This window comes from Podarcis cretensis, assembly GCF_951804945.1.
Source record: "Podarcis cretensis genome assembly, chromosome: 2".
In the NCBI taxonomy this organism is placed as follows: Eukaryota; Metazoa; Chordata; class Lepidosauria; order Squamata; family Lacertidae; genus Podarcis; species Podarcis cretensis.
Window position 1 is genome coordinate 76,799,760 of NC_137171.1, and position 15,580 is coordinate 76,815,339.

Here is a 15,580-nt window from a genome sequence, read left to right on the forward strand (position 1 = left end):
TTCAGCAAGCAATGGTTACATGGCTTCTAGCGGTATCGCTGTGGTTATATCAATATAATCAGTGTATAGTAATATATATATTAATGTCCCTTACCCTGCACTGTATTTAAATGTTTGGATGACCTTATACTTTTATTGCCACAGATCACTTCCTGGTGGCGAGCAAAATCCTTCTCCAGCCAGAGGGCCCACAGCACAAAGCAGAAAGGGTGGCCTCAAATCAACACTGCCAGAACAGCCATACCTAAACTTGAATGGTTCTCTGATTCCGTTGAACAAGCTCTACTGAACTGTCCCAGTGTCAAAGCAAGGTGGAGCCACATCAAAGAGGCAAGCTATAACATGGCTATGCCTTCTTTTGACAAAAGAGAGCAGCAGATCGCCAACTGGTTTGAAGCCAGAATTAAGGATTCAGAATAGAACCATGTCTCCGGTAACAAGTCACTGTTCAGGGTGTCATTGAAAAAGTGATGCAGGTGGGGAACTAAAATATCTTTAAACTTTTTGTAAAATAACCCTGTACCTGGGCGACTTGTTAAGCTGCCTAATATAGCTTCTACAGTCAAACCTCGGATCCTGAATGCCTCCGTTTTGGAACGTTTCAGCTCCCGAATGCCAAAAACCCGGAAATAAATGCTCCAGTTTTAGAACGTTTTTCAGAAGCCGAATGTCCGACGCAGCTTCCGCTTGGGTGCAGGAAACTCCTGAAACCAATCGGAAGCTGTGCCTCGGTTGTCGAACGTTTCAGAAGCCGAACGAGCTTCCGGAATGGATTACATTCCACAACTGAGGTTTGACTATACGACCTCAACCATTGTTATTTGCATATATAAGGAGCTACTAGTTTTGTATCCCAGCAGAGAAAGTGGCACAGAATGACTAGTGCTGGATACAACCTGTTGCCCGTATAGGGCATTTGTACCGACTGCAAGAGATCTTATTCCGCACCAAATCACAGAGCGACAAAGAATCAATGGCCACTCTCTTTGAAAGTATGAACATTAGCCATTATTTGGATTGATCTCTACCACCAACTGAAACACAAGGGCTGCCTTGTAAGGCAAAGGACAGAAGCTTCCCACTAATGCCATATCCCCCTAATGGGACTTGTGAAGACATTTCAGAAGGCCAAATATAGGAGCAGAAAACCTAAACAGCTGCATTTTGATTTCTCAAGCATACGAAACCAAAAGAGCTTCTTCACATTATGGTTCTCTGGGGATTAGAGCTCAAATAATGCATAAAAAAAGAGAGGAGAGGCTGACCAGATGCTCACTTACGTGTTTAAATGAGCCATGAGGTGCTGCTGTCGCTCCTGTATCTTCCAAATACTCCTCCCAATTGAATTCTGCTTCTTCCACACCTGATCCTGCATCTGTAATAAGCCAGAAAAAACACACAGTAGCTTTTAGGAGAAACACCGGTTTGCTACTTTAAATTCCTTACTTGTGAAGGGGTTGCTTTGGAAATACACTAAATGAGTATATTAAAAAGCCAGATGGACACCTTGTTTGTTAATACAGGTTTAGGGAACCTAATAAAACTATGCAAATATTCTGATGTATAATGCAACCAGAGATAAGGATGTCAACAAATTCCAGAATACTGGGAGTGGGAGACTACTTAAGATTGTACAAAGTACAGTGAGAAATTTGACGCTACAGATGCCACCTGTCCTGATCCAAGCCACTTAAGTTAGCAGCCAGTGTGAATTACTGAAGTCCCCATGTTGATTCGGTGTCCTTGACACCCAAGATGTACTGAGGGTACTTCGGTAAGAAATACCACTTGAAGAGGTACAACACGTATCAAAAGTAATTGGAATTCTGTGAAAAATAGGAACTATCTGCATGTTAAATTGGCTGAAAGCTCAGCCAAAAACAAGGAACAGCAATCAAGAAAATGGCAGGAGAAAAAAAAAAGAACATTACAGTAAAAGCTTAGGTGGTGGTCACTAAGCAACTTGCAAATACATGAGGAGAGGGCAGCAGCTCCTTCACAAACACATTTGATTTGTGACTTATGTCTGTAAGTAGTACACCCTTGATTTAATATGTGACAGGATCAATCCTTAAACAGATATATAGCTCATGAGGCCTGGCTGGGCTCTCTTTCCTTAACAGCTATATGTAACACTCTCCACTCCAAAAGTAATGCCTCACGGATGAGTAGATGGGCTTCATTAGCTAAGCTCAGACTGACTATACAGTTGGTGTCAGATTTTGCAGTTACCATTTCAATTTGTGTAGCTAGTTTGCTTTCACCAAAGAACAACTTCTGTCATGATTTTAAATGTACGTAGACACCTTATATACAGCAGGTCAGGTGTGTGCTGAGATGTCTATATGGGAAAGATGGGTGGTATTTTACAGCACAATCTTACACCCCCAACCCTTAACAGAACTCATTTTTTTTAAAAAAAAATACATTTTGTTATATGAAATCAGATCTGAATTTGAGAGATCATAAACTCATGCTTTTGCTTATTCCTTTTGTTTTTGAGCCAACACACTAGTCCCCAATCAGTATTACACTAACATTCTGGTTACCTGAATTGATTTCTATGGGGCGCCAATCACTTCCCCATTAGGGAAGACCAACATAAAAGGCTTAAAAACAAACCAAGAAGCTCCTTCTCTAAACAGAGGGAGTTTCACTCTAGACTTCGCTTTGCATAACTGGCTAGAGCTGCTTTCCTAAATGTCAGTCACCTCTATGACTTCATTCATTGGTTATCAACGCTGAGAAGACAGGAGTAGGCCAGCTTTTCACAAACAAATGAGACTATACGTTTTGCTTCACCTCCATAAATGCTAGAAACATTTTGTTTAATGGAGTCTGAGAGTCGTGGCTCATGTGGGTGGCAACTGCTCCCCCACAGACACCTATAGGGACCAGGTGGGCCTATGAGCATTCTCTAACATTACCCTGCACTGTGTGACTTCTCCTGTCCCTTTGAGCAACTTGTGCTCATAAAATAGTGACTATTTTATGTATAAGCGGGTCCTGCTTGGAGGTGTGTCTGAAGATTGGCAGGAGAGGTGTTGTTGTAGCTGTGCCACTGAGGTGGATGGAAGGTAAGGCCTTGGGAGTCATACTGTATGCCGCGTATGAGCATGCAGAGGGTGTAACCCCATCGTTGAGAGTTCATGCTCTGCTTCTGGATGGGTAGCATGTGGGCATCATTGCCAGCATAGGCACTGATGGGTGGGCTATGGCGGCATTTCCAGAGGCAATGAACGTTTCTCGCTTTTATGCTTTTTTGTACTTTCTCATTTTGTGTCTCCCCGCTCTCTTCCTGGGCTGAGCATACACTGGAAACTGCGCAGCTGATGTAGCAGTAGCGTATCTCCTGTCCTGACATAATGAGAGTATAGGATTGCTCTGTTAGTACATAACCAGCTTCACATATAATTCCTTTGTGTATCTTGAAGTCTCCTTAATTGCATCTTATGTAACTGGAAAATATGCATACTTGTCAGAGAAGAATTTCAGGAAACTCTCTGTCAAGTTTGCAAATTCAAAGGCATGTTGTAGTAAGAAATTAAGCTGCATGTTATTATTTATAATAGCTGGGCAGTAAACACTGGGTTGGGCTGGCTATGAAATGCAGAACAGCAATAGTACTGCCAATGCCGTACTCAATTCGTTAAGGACTAACTCTTCCTCTCATAGGAAGTGAAGTGGGTAAGGAAAAAGCCAAATTTCAACATTAATGAAAGATTCTAACACTTCCAAGACTCTATTTATGGCAGATTGCATCACCCACTTTCAATATACTGCATGCAATGTTACTCGCTTTGTCAGCATATTTATTCCTTGAAAGAGAAAAGGCCACACACTCTCAAAATGTACAGCTCACAGCATTTGAGGCCACAGAATATGAAACCACAATAAGCATTAGCAAAGTTCCACATTCTGTACTTACGTGTGGTTTGTGATTATATCAAGAAGAATCACACAATTCAAGCTCTTATGTGAGAGAGCTCATCACCTATGCTCCATCTAAACAAGTTCTGTGAAGTGGGCATAAACTTTAAGAATAATTTCTGCAAATTCAAAGAAGCGATAGCTGTAAACTCTATACTTGTTTAAAATGCGGCAGCAGGAGGAAAGAAATGAAAACGAAAACACACTGGCTGGGTTTAGACATGATAGAACAATGAGTTGTGGTTTATGCACAAGCCTTGGGCTTGTGCGCCCATCCCCTCCCTGTTCCGCTCTAGTGTGAGGAGATAAGCTTTTGCTTCCACTTGCAGAAACACAAATTATCTCTAAACCCTAAACTCTGGTTTATCACAACTATGGTTAGTTGAGGCAAGCCAGCTTTGCAACCCATGAGCTTGTTTGGAGGTTCTAGCAGGGGAGCGCAGCTATCGTATACCCTTGACCGAAGAACGGTACACTCCTTCTATCTGGGATGGTCGTCCTCTTCCACCGAGCGCGCAGCTTCGGGAGGGAAGCACATGGAGCGGTGAGGGAGGAAGGGGACACCCGCCTAGCCAGCCAGATCAGCCGAATCAACCCTGGCGATCAATGGGGTGACAGATGTCGCAGCCAGATCGCCCTCACATCCTTTGCAACCCATCTAAATTGGTGGAGTGGATGGAAAGAGAGCATATTCTATAAGAAGCTCAAGCTGGTTTTAGAGCAAAGCGTTCAACTATAGACCAGGCCCTTATCCTTCAACACCTGGCAGACAAATACTCTAGAAAAGGGGGGTCTTTATATGCAGCTTTTGTCGATTTTAAATCGGCTTTTGATCTAATACCAAGGGACAGACTCTGGGAAAAGCTTGGCGCTACAAACATAGATAAACGCTTATTACGCCTTATCCGTGGTCTATACGAAAACACCAGGGTGAGGGTAAGATGCGATCGGTCAGGCCATCTAACTAAAGAAATTCAAACGCACTATGGGGTTAAACAAGGATGTGTCCTCGCGCCAACGCTATTTAATTTTTATATCAACTCTCTAGCAGTAAATATGGCGAAAGAAAATGCCCACCCTCCCAAACTGGCAGGTATGCCCCTCCCGGTGCTTCTGTATGCGGACGACGCAGTCCTACTCTCCTTTTCCTGCGTTGGCTTGAGGAAGCTTTTGAGATCACTTGCTGACTATTGTCAAGCGGAACAACTATAAATTACAGCAAATCTAAAATTATGGTGATCTCAAAAAAAAAGAAGGAAACACAAATGGAGAATTAATGGTCAACCTATTGACCAGGTAGCAACTTTCAAATACCTGGGAATAACTTTTCAGGAAAGGGTCTCGTGGCACCAACAGATGAAAAACGCCATTGCCAACGCAGGAAGGGCCAATAAAGCCCTTACAAGATTCTTTCATGGGAAAGGGGGAAAATACGTTCCGGCGGCCTCCCAGGTTTTTGCTGCAAAAATACTCCCACAACTCACTTATGGATCCCAGGTCTGCAGTTTTAAAAATTTTGCGCCTATGGAGGCATTTCAAACAAAATTCTATCGGTGTTTATTGGGGATCCCCCCTTGTGTATCTAATATAGCTGTCCGCTTAGAAGTTGGACAACCACCCGTTAACGCACGGCTGTGGATTCTAAAGATACACTACTGGTTAAAACTTATTTTTTCCCCGGCCGGTTTGGCTCCCTTAACACTCTTAGACACCTTTCATTCTACCTGGAAAGCTTCCCTGTTTGAAAAGATAAGAAGCTTGGGATTCTCCCCGCAGATCTTGATAGCGGCAGGATATGAGAGTGCCAGAAGTCAAGTGCTCCAACGTATTAGGGACATAGAGCTGCAATGTCATATGGGCAAAATGGATAAACATGCCACAATTAGAGACTTTGGGAGAGGGTTCTCACCCGCAAATTATCTGGCTGATTTACAAATACCTAAGTACAGACACTCCTTTACCCTGGCCAGATTCAACGTTCTGCCCTCTGCCCTGTTGTTAGGCAGATATGAGGGCAAACCATATGAGTCACGTGTTTGCCCATGTGGCTCATCGGAAGTGGAAACAAGTCTGCATGTATTGCTGCACTGTAGTTATTACGAGGACCTACGCCTGACCTTTATTGCCCCAGTTCTACAAAAGCTTAAAAATGAACCAGAAATCCTATGTATGAGAGCCTTGGTAGAAGATAAGGTCCCTGAAATTACGATCAATGTTGCCAAATTCTGTGTAGCCGCTATTAGGCGCAGGAAACAAGAGCTTTCCAATGTCAATATGCAGGCGAAGGCAAATACTTAATTTTATTTATGCTGTCTAATTTTAAATTGCTGTTATGGCCTAATCTGTATTGAAATTGTCCTTTGTTTCTCCGGTGTTATCTTTTGCTGACTAGCTGTACGAGTTAATCTGGTCTGTGACCGTTTAATAAAATTTGATTTGATTTGCAACCCATGGTTAGAAGATGGCTTGCTTCAAATACCTATAATTAGGATGAACCACATTTGTTTGGCTTCTGACTGGATGATAAACTGGCTAGTCTACATCAGAATCAAAGCTTCCAAACTCACCCTCCAAGTCATCGTGGAGGAAAAGTGGTAAAGGAAGAAGTATGTGAGCCCAGAGGATGGGCTCATTCTTTTAATGATAAGCCTTTATTATGCTGTACCGAAATGTGGCCATATAGTCACAGCAAGCCAGAGGTGAGGCACAAAGAAACTCTGCATGAGATGAGAAGCTGTTTAGATCAGCTGCTGCAGAAAGATGCTTTTGAGAGCTATAGGCACACTGCAATGTTAACACAAGTGCAGAACATACATTACTGAAGAGGAACTTCAGCAATGGTCTTCATAGCCCCTGCCTTTGAACTTTAAAGCAACTTTACCCATGGCTTATCTTTTTAATCATCTGTGTCGCAAGTATGCAAAACAAGGTTAATTTGTCCAGAATAGATTTACAACTGAGAAGATACCTGTTGGAACCCCAGGTGCCATAAATGCAGTACCTGTCTCATGCTGCTGTTCTCCATTCATCTCCACAGCAATCTGGCAATAATCCCTGGGAGCAGGAAGTAGAGAAAGCCAACCAGTCACTGCCTTGATCTCATCTGCTCTCAGTGTCTTCGCTTCTACAGGCTTCCAGGATGATCAGACAAACGCTGCAGAGGAAAAAATAAAACACGTTTTTGTTTGTTTATTAACTCCGGAACAACTAAACGTCTCCTTCTTACATTTGTGGAATAAGAACACATTTTAGGAAAAAAACAGAGGCCACATCTATTCCACTTCCAAAAGGCCTCCAGTTTTAAATATAATGTAGAATTATCTTTATAGACATGCTGTGATATATTGCCCATGCCTGAAAATGGCAAAAAAGCAGGGTTAAAACAAGTTGATTATTGCTGTGTACAGGAATCATTTCACTTACATACATCTTTCTCTTGCCTACTGTACATAAATAACATCTCACATCTATTCTGAATTTTCATGTGCCACTAGAGTTCTGACTAGATTGTATAAAGCAGTTTTATTATAGACAGAACTCAAGTGGTGGTACAAATAAAGTGCTTTTTACGTGAGCAACATCCACTGTATCTTTAATATCTGTCAAATTTTTGTAGGAGGAAATCTGAAAATAATTCTAATGCCTTTGGTATAGAGAAATGGCTTTAATTTGCTCTGTAAAACAGCATGTATATTTTCAGCAATATACAAGTAGTGTGGTTATTAGCAATAAAGAATACTTTGCCAATGATACTTTCCTGGCAATAAGGCCTTTTGCAAAACTGTGTGCATTTCTCTTGGCAGAGATATGCCAGAACTGCTCAGTTAGCCCTTTTCAGAGAGAGGGTGTTAAGCCCTCTCTTTTTAGACAGGTCTTCTGAGTTGTAGAATCCTGCAAATTGTTTTTTGTTGCTGAATTCTTCATGAAATTCATATTGTGCTAATAGCTGCTAATAGCCATAAAATTAATACATATTTAAAGAGCCAAACTCTCTTAACCCAATGAATTTATAGTTTCAACACCTGGAACAGAAATACTCAACTTGCTTTTATTCTGCTCTTTTAATTATGCATTCAAGCCCCATCATAACAAAAATGTAAGATATAGAAATCTGGAATGCTATGACAGGTACAACATCATATTAATCTCTGCTACTCTCAAATTATCCTTCAAGATCCTATTAAGTGGGATTGCCTCCAAATGACTCTTAAGCACCACCTGCTTTTGGAGTTCCCTGATAACATCAAGGAACACTGGACCAAGCTAAAACATCCATTACTGCAGCCTGTGAACAAACTATTGGATACCAAACCAAGAAACACCAGGACTGGTTTGATGAGAATGACAGTGAGACTGAACGCCTTATTGACAAGAAGAGGAAGGCCTTTCAGACTGGCAAAGAGATAGAAACTGTGCCACGAAGAAAAAAACAATGCCAACACTAAGTCTGAGGTTCAAAGAAGAACCAGAGAACTAAAGAACTCCCATTGGATAAAAAAGTTTGAGAGATCCAGCACTTAGCCAACACTCATGATGCACAGAGTTTCTTTAAAGCCACAAAGACCATCTATGGGCCAATAAATCATAGCATATGCCCCCTACGCTCAACAGATGGTACCACACTTCAAAAAGATAAAGAAGCTATTGCACTGCGTTGGAAAGAACATTACTAGCATCTCCTTAACTGCAACTCCCCCATAGCTGCCGAGGTCTTCTCACAAATCCCGCAAAAACAAATTAGAGATGAGCTTGCAGTATCTTAAATCTGGGAGAGTTGTGTACAGCTATTAACCAAATGAAAAACAACAAAGCCAGTAGACCTGATGGGATACCTGCTGAAGTCTTCAAAGTGGGTGGAATTGAACTTACACAACAACCATACAATCTCATTAAAAAAAATCTAGGAGAGACAGGAGATCCCAGCAGACTTTAGGGATGCCAAGATTATCAATCTCTTTTTAAAAACGTGATAGAACGGATTGCAGAAACTATTGAGGCATCTCTTTATTAGCTGCAGCTGGCAAAATTCTTGAAAGGATCTTAGCAAACCATCTCCTAACTATATCTGAGGCTACCCTTCCTGAATCCCAAAATGATTTTTGATCTTCTAGGGGACAGTGGACATGATTTTCACTTCTCAACAGCTTTAGGAAAAATGCAGAGAGCAAAACCAACACCTGTATAGGGCATTTATTGACCTGACTAAGGCCTTCAACACTGTAAATCATACTGCCCTGTGGACTGTCCTTCTGAAAATTGACTGCCCAGATAAATTAGTGAACATCCTTTGGCTCCTCCACGATAATATGACAGCAACAATCGCGGATAACAATGGCTTTCAAAGTGAACCATTCACAGTAGAACCAGGTATTAAACAGGGATGTGTTATCAGCCCAACTCTATTTATTTTCATTGCCATGATCCTACACATTGTCAAAGGAAATCATATATCAAACAGATGGAAAGCTCTTTAACTTGAGTAGGTTAAAAGCAAAGAGTAAGGGTACCACAACTTTCGTCACAGAGCTTCAATATGCTGATGACAAAATAGTGTGTGCACACTCAGAGGATAACCTCCAAACCATCCTAAATATCTTCGCAGAAGCTTATGGAAGGCTCAGCATCCAAAAGACTAAAGCACTGCACCAACAAGCATGTTATTTTAAAGCAGGGGATCTCCAGATGTGGCAGATAGGTGTTTGAGTCCTACAATCTATGGAGAGTCACAAGTTCCTTGCATCCAGGTTCTAGAATGCATTATATAAGGGATTTTATTTTATTTTATTTTATTTATTTGTTTAAACAGACTCCTTTGGGAGGTTGTGGACTCTCCTTCATTGAAGGTTTTTAAGCAGAGATTGGACGGCCATCTGTCATGGATGCTTTAGCTGAGATTCTTGCATTGCAGAGGGTTGGACTAGATGACCCTTGGGTCCCTTCCAACTCTAAGTTCCTCTGATTTATAATCCATACTTTCATAAAAGCTACTGCTTTCAGTTTTGGTTTCCATTAAGTAGATTTTCTGCTGCTGGATTCTTTCTACTGCTCTTTGTATTGTTTGTTAATTTGGTTTTATATTGCTTTATTGCCATTCATTTTATGACTGTTGTTAGCTGCCTACAGATTCCAGAAGAGCAGAATACAAATTTGGATATGATATTCAGAACCCTGAAGCAAGTAAGGCCTGGAAGCACTGGCTAAAGAAAAGGCATGGCACCAGAAGTGGTTTCTGTTTTCATGTCAATAGAGCCAACATTAAAAATTGTTTATACAGTATAGAGCAGGCATAGGCAAACTCCAGCCCTCCAGATGTTTTGAGACTACAATTCCCATCATCCCTGACCACTGGTCCTGTTAGCTAGGGATGATGGGAGTTGTAGTCCCAAAACAGCTGGAGGGCCGGAGTTTCCCTATGCTTGGTATAGACTACCCAAAATTTACTCCCTAATTGTGCCTATTTTGGTCTCAACTCAGCTGAAGATGGAAATATCTAGGGTGATATTCACCATAGAGTTAAGTAGTGCTATGGCTTCTGCTGCACAATGGAACTTTCCCTCCCTTCCCCATGTGCCCCCTATATCTGTTCTGGGCTCCCCACAGCCTTCTGAGAGGCAGATTTGGGGATAGAGCAGGCCATGCAAGGGGGAGAAGGAGGGCGAAAGTCACATTGCACAAGCAGAAGTTGTTCCACTCACACTTTAAAAAAAGTTGAATACTGCCTCTAGTCTAGCGTTTTCTTATTTTCTGATTCACAACTTTGGTATAGCAAAAGGGCAACTGAGTATGTGGCTAAATGCTCAATCTTATAAGCAAAGCAACATGCAGGATTGGATGTAGGACCTACTGCAGCAATGCAACATTCACAATGATGCCTTCATTGCCCTGAGCACAACAGCTTTGATTATCACTGAACATACACGGGTGCAGGTATTTTGCAGCCCTGCACACAGCACCTAATACAGCAAAGGAAAAGGTATGGAAAGCATATCCATTCCCAGAAGCATCGCTTACAACTAAAAATACAATGTCAGTGCCTAGAATTCGAAAGATGTTTCCAACCACACAAGGTACTCTTTCATCTTTGCAACTATCTATATACCTGAAAAACCAGGTTGCTTTGATTTTTTCCCTCTTCTGCTTGAACTTAACTACCTAATTGTCAGCCCAACTGAATAAATGAATTCAAGTTTCCCGAGACAGTTCTGTGTTAGGCTGATCATAGAGCAAACATGGGAAGTAATTACAGTGGCAATAATAAAAAGTAACCTCTCTCTTTTCAAGAGTGAACTTCAAGAAAGCAGAATGGATTTAAAAGTACTTAAAAGCAAGACTTGACCAAATGTGTTTTTAAGTTCTAAATCTTAACACCGACAATAATGTCACTTTGATATTTACATGCCACTGTAAGTATGAATGAAATTATAGGTTTTTTCATAACAAAGTGTCGTGCTGTGAGACTCTGACTAGAGTCGTTGAAAAGTTAACCCCGATAAAACACATGCTAGTCTAGGTAAAAAAGAAAAGAAAAATATTTATTTGGAATGTATATTATTGTGCACATTCTTGTTGCATAGCAAGATAATCATTAATTACCATGAACGACAACAAGGCTAAAAAACTCAACCTAGAGGTATTACATGGAAACAGGTCTATGTTCCAAAAGACATAGCCAAAGATTCTAGGAATGGGTTTTTTTCCACCAAGGCAAAAAGCAAAATTGATCTGTTTTCCTGTTACTCACAATACATATCTTGTAGATTCATCTCCTACGTACATCAGCAGATAATATGATTATTTTATAGTGTTTGCACCTAAATGTAGGACATTAATACAGCAACAACAACTTCCCACTACACTGTTCTGCATACTCAAACCCATATAATTTTACACCAGGTGTCTCCATATACAAGTTGCTGGATGATCACTTGATGGGAAAGTTAAAACACATTTTGAGTGTTCCACTGTGAGTCTCAACTAGAGTTTACATTAGCTTCATAATCTTTTGAAAGAAAGAAAGAAAAATATGAGACTGGTTATATGGTATATTTGTGAACAAAACATTAATAGAAGGGTTCTGGGTTTTCTACTATTAAAATTAAAATTGGCCATTTAAACAGTTGGGCCTCAACGAATCTGGAAAGATGCCTGCATTTTACGATGGCAATAGTTCGTGTTGAGTCCTCTGTTCCCATACAATTTGAAAGAGTTCTAGTTTATCATTTGTATTTGAAATACATTTTGAAAATGAGATTTGTAAAGCCATGTAAAATGCATTAATAAAAAGAACTTTTTTAAAAAGTGCTATTTTGGAGTTAGGTTATCATCCGAAAGCTGTCTTTCTCTCTCTCTCTTTAAACAGAAGTTGAGTCCTGAAAAGAACAGAAGAAGCAGAGCAACAAGACTGTGAGAGGAGCATGGGGGCAAGGGGACTTTATCCCTTGGCCCATGCCATGGTCCCAAGCTAAATCCCTGATTCAGATTAGGGGCACAGAAGGGGCATATAGTTAAAGCCCCTCCTCACCTAAGATCCCAATGTGCCTCTCCCCACACGAATGATTAAAAACACACACAATATACTAGCTGACAGGGCCAAATGACATGAACACCACATCATCATGTTTGGTTGTCAGAAATGTTACACACGTTTTTTTGCCACAATAAGGAAGCAGACATAATCCTAAAACCAGAGTGGTATCTCAAAAAGCACGCAGAATACTTTATATTAGCTACTCTTACTTATTTCATAAAATCTATATCCCACTTGTCAAAAAAGCTCATGATGTTTACAAAAAGAATAAAAATAAAAATTAGTAGAAACAAAGCATTCAAACAAAACCAGCAATAAACTAAATACACACCTGCATTCTAGATACCTGCATAATCCTGTCTAAACACAAACAGAATATAGTGACGCCACCTGGGCAGAGAAACAAGTATTATGTGGCACCTATAACAGTTCCAGTTCCGCAGATCAAAGCAGTTGATATATTGGGCATATATTAATTGGGTAAAGAGAGCTTACACGTAAACTGGCCCCAAGTTGTAAAGGGCTTTGTATATTAATATATATTTTTAAAAAATATTAGGCGGTAGAGAGAAGTCCAGTTAATCAGTAGGGAAAGCAGGATGGAATCTGAAATATGGACTCTTAAGAGGTGGAGACAAAAGAACAGGAGTAGGTATAATGTGGAAAGATACCATGAGAAGCAACTTTCTATCTCTGAAGTCCTCCAGATGTTCGCCAAAGGCAAACGGCTCTTCATACAATGCAAATCCAGTCTCTCTCCTTGCAAATGATTCGACAGATCAGGGCGAAGGCAAGTCAAAGGCTTAAGAGTAGTGCATTTACTTGGGATGCTGGAATTCCCCAGAAAGGAAGAGCTAGAATGTTCTGTGACAGTTGACGGAGGCCAGGAATGGGGGAGGGGCATCTGGCTAGGAGCCTGGCGGATGTGGCTAAAATCCAGCTTATTTTCAGTGCCCTAGTAATCAGGCCCTGGTACAAATAAACCCAGCCTTGCCTGAACAAATCAAACCCCTTTGGTTGTAATTTAAGCCTTGATCAATTTAAGCCTTTAAAAACACAGTCGTATAGTCTAAAACGTGGGCACCTCATGTTTACTAACCAGCTCAGATGCTGTTTCAATTGTCCACATTTCATAAGGTAGAGATGGGGAGACTGCAAGCTTGCATGGCCGACTTTGTTCTTTAGTAGAACCCAGAGATCTACCAACTACCCCATTTAGTTGGATCTGCTTTGGATCTGAATTGATTTTATATATGTGTGTTGCTGTTTTAAAAATTGTTATATATGTGTGTGTGCTTATCCAAATTGTTTTTATATAGAGAAATGTTTTAGCTGCTTTTCTATGTGCGATTGTTCTGTGTATGTTTTTATTGTAAATTGCTTAGGGATGGCTTCTGGGAAGTAATTAAAAAATGAAATAAGTATTAAAAAGAAGATTCTTATGCAGAAGACACCCCTTAGCATTTAAGCCCAGGAATTTGTGTTGATCATAACTACTAGAGCTCAAAGTTTTTTCAGAGAAAAACCTTTCTTAATTTCAGCAGGATAATTCAGGGCGGGGTAGGGGAGTAATTCTGCTGCTGCTATTGTTAAATAATCAAGTTCTATAGCTAGAAATCCTTGTTTATCTCCTGCATATCACCCAGACATCTACCAGTAGATCTGTATCCACCCCTCTCACCATCCCTGATTGAATTATGCTTGTTGTTGTTGTTGTTTAGTCGTTTAGTCGTGTCCGACTCTTCGTGACCCCATGGACCAGAGCACGCCAGGCCCTCCTGTCTTCCACTGCCTCCCGCAGTTTGGTCAGACTCATGTTTGTAGCTTCGAAGACACTATCCAACCATCTCGTCCTCTGTCGTCCCCTTCTCCTTGTGCCCTCCATCTTTCCCAACATCAGGGTCTTTTCCAGGGAGTCTTCTCTTCTCATGAGGTGGCCAAAGTATTGGAGCCTCAGCTTCACGATCTGTCCTTCCAGTGAGCACTCAGGGCTGATTTCCTTAAGAATGGATCGGTTTGTTCTTCTTGCAGTCCATGGGACTCTCAAGAGTCTCCTCCAGCACCATAATTCAAAGGAATCAATTCTTCGGCGATCTGCCTTCTTTATGGTCCAGCTCTCGCTTCCATACATCACTACTGGGAAAACCATAGCTTTTACTATACGGACCTTTGTTGGCAAGGTGATGTCTCTACTTTTTAAGATGCTGTCTAGGTTTGTCATTGCTTTCCTCCCAAGAAGCAGGCGTCTCTTAATTTCGTGGCTGCTGTCACCGAATTATGCTTACTTTAAGCAATTTGACATTGCTTTTTCTGTACAACTCTGAGGAATAAAATGCCTGAGTGTTGCTAACTTACTCAAAGATGTCCTGGTATGCTATTGTGATTTTAATACTATGCCTAAGGTTTCTATGCAATTTTCAGCTCTTAGACTCACAAGTCCTGATTTGCAGTTACTCTGAGCAGGAACGCAACCCAAAAATAGAATTCCTTATTTAGGATTTTTTTAATGCAATAAATGTAAAATAAAAGAAGGAAAAGGAGGAGACTCAAGATTAAAAACCGAGGCATTATTTTATTCCTTAGTATGTATAGCTTTTATTTACACTGCAAGTTGGAAGAAGCTTATCCCATGGAAGAAAACCATTGTACTGTCCATGGACTGCAATGTATTCTTGGTTTACTGTTTGCAAGATTCAACTTCCCCATCCCTTTATTTAAACCCATTCTAAACATAAGAGCAATGGATAAATTGAAGCACTTCTTTAAAAAGACTTAAAATGAATGACTAGATTTTCAAAACTTTCAAGACTTTCAGATAATTTAAGCAGCTTCTGCTGAGTGTTTTACAGTCAGATATCTGAACATTCATTTAGCCAGCTAAATGCTGGCTTCAGATTTTAAATGCCAGGCTCCCTGTTTTTGAACACATGTTCCTCAACAATGAAGGGGGAAAAATACTGAGTACATTTATGGTCCATTTCTGCAGTTTTAGTGTTTATTTCAAATTGATGTTCCTGAACAGGAAATGTTCTTCAAATTATATCCTCATCTCATTCTCCTATTTATTCCTACAGCACTAAGGCACCACTCAGGTGTAACCCTGCTGCTATGAAAATGCTGCAA

At 40.6% G+C, this 15,580-nt stretch overlaps 1 protein-coding gene across 3 annotated transcripts in view; it reads right to left on the reverse strand.

Moving 5' to 3' along the window:
* Positions 1 to 15,580, reverse strand: part of SFMBT1 (Scm like with four mbt domains 1) — a 78,660-nt gene that overhangs the window by 33,459 nt on the left and 29,621 nt on the right. Inside the window, exons 1-3 of one of the 3 annotated variants that reach the window (XM_079967280.1) lie at positions 13,129 to 13,273; positions 6,932 to 7,084; positions 1,281 to 1,375 (exon numbers count right to left, since the gene is read on the reverse strand). In XM_079967280.1, the coding sequence (XP_079823406.1) occupies positions 1,281 to 1,375; positions 6,932 to 6,959 (123 nt within the window). In that variant the 5' untranslated portion in view covers positions 6,960 to 7,084; positions 13,129 to 13,273. Of the gene's footprint in view, positions 1 to 1,280; positions 1,376 to 6,931; positions 7,085 to 12,788; positions 12,859 to 13,128; positions 13,274 to 15,580 lie in introns of those variants that run through there. The other 2 variants (XM_079967281.1, XM_079967279.1) reach the window with 2 other exon arrangements.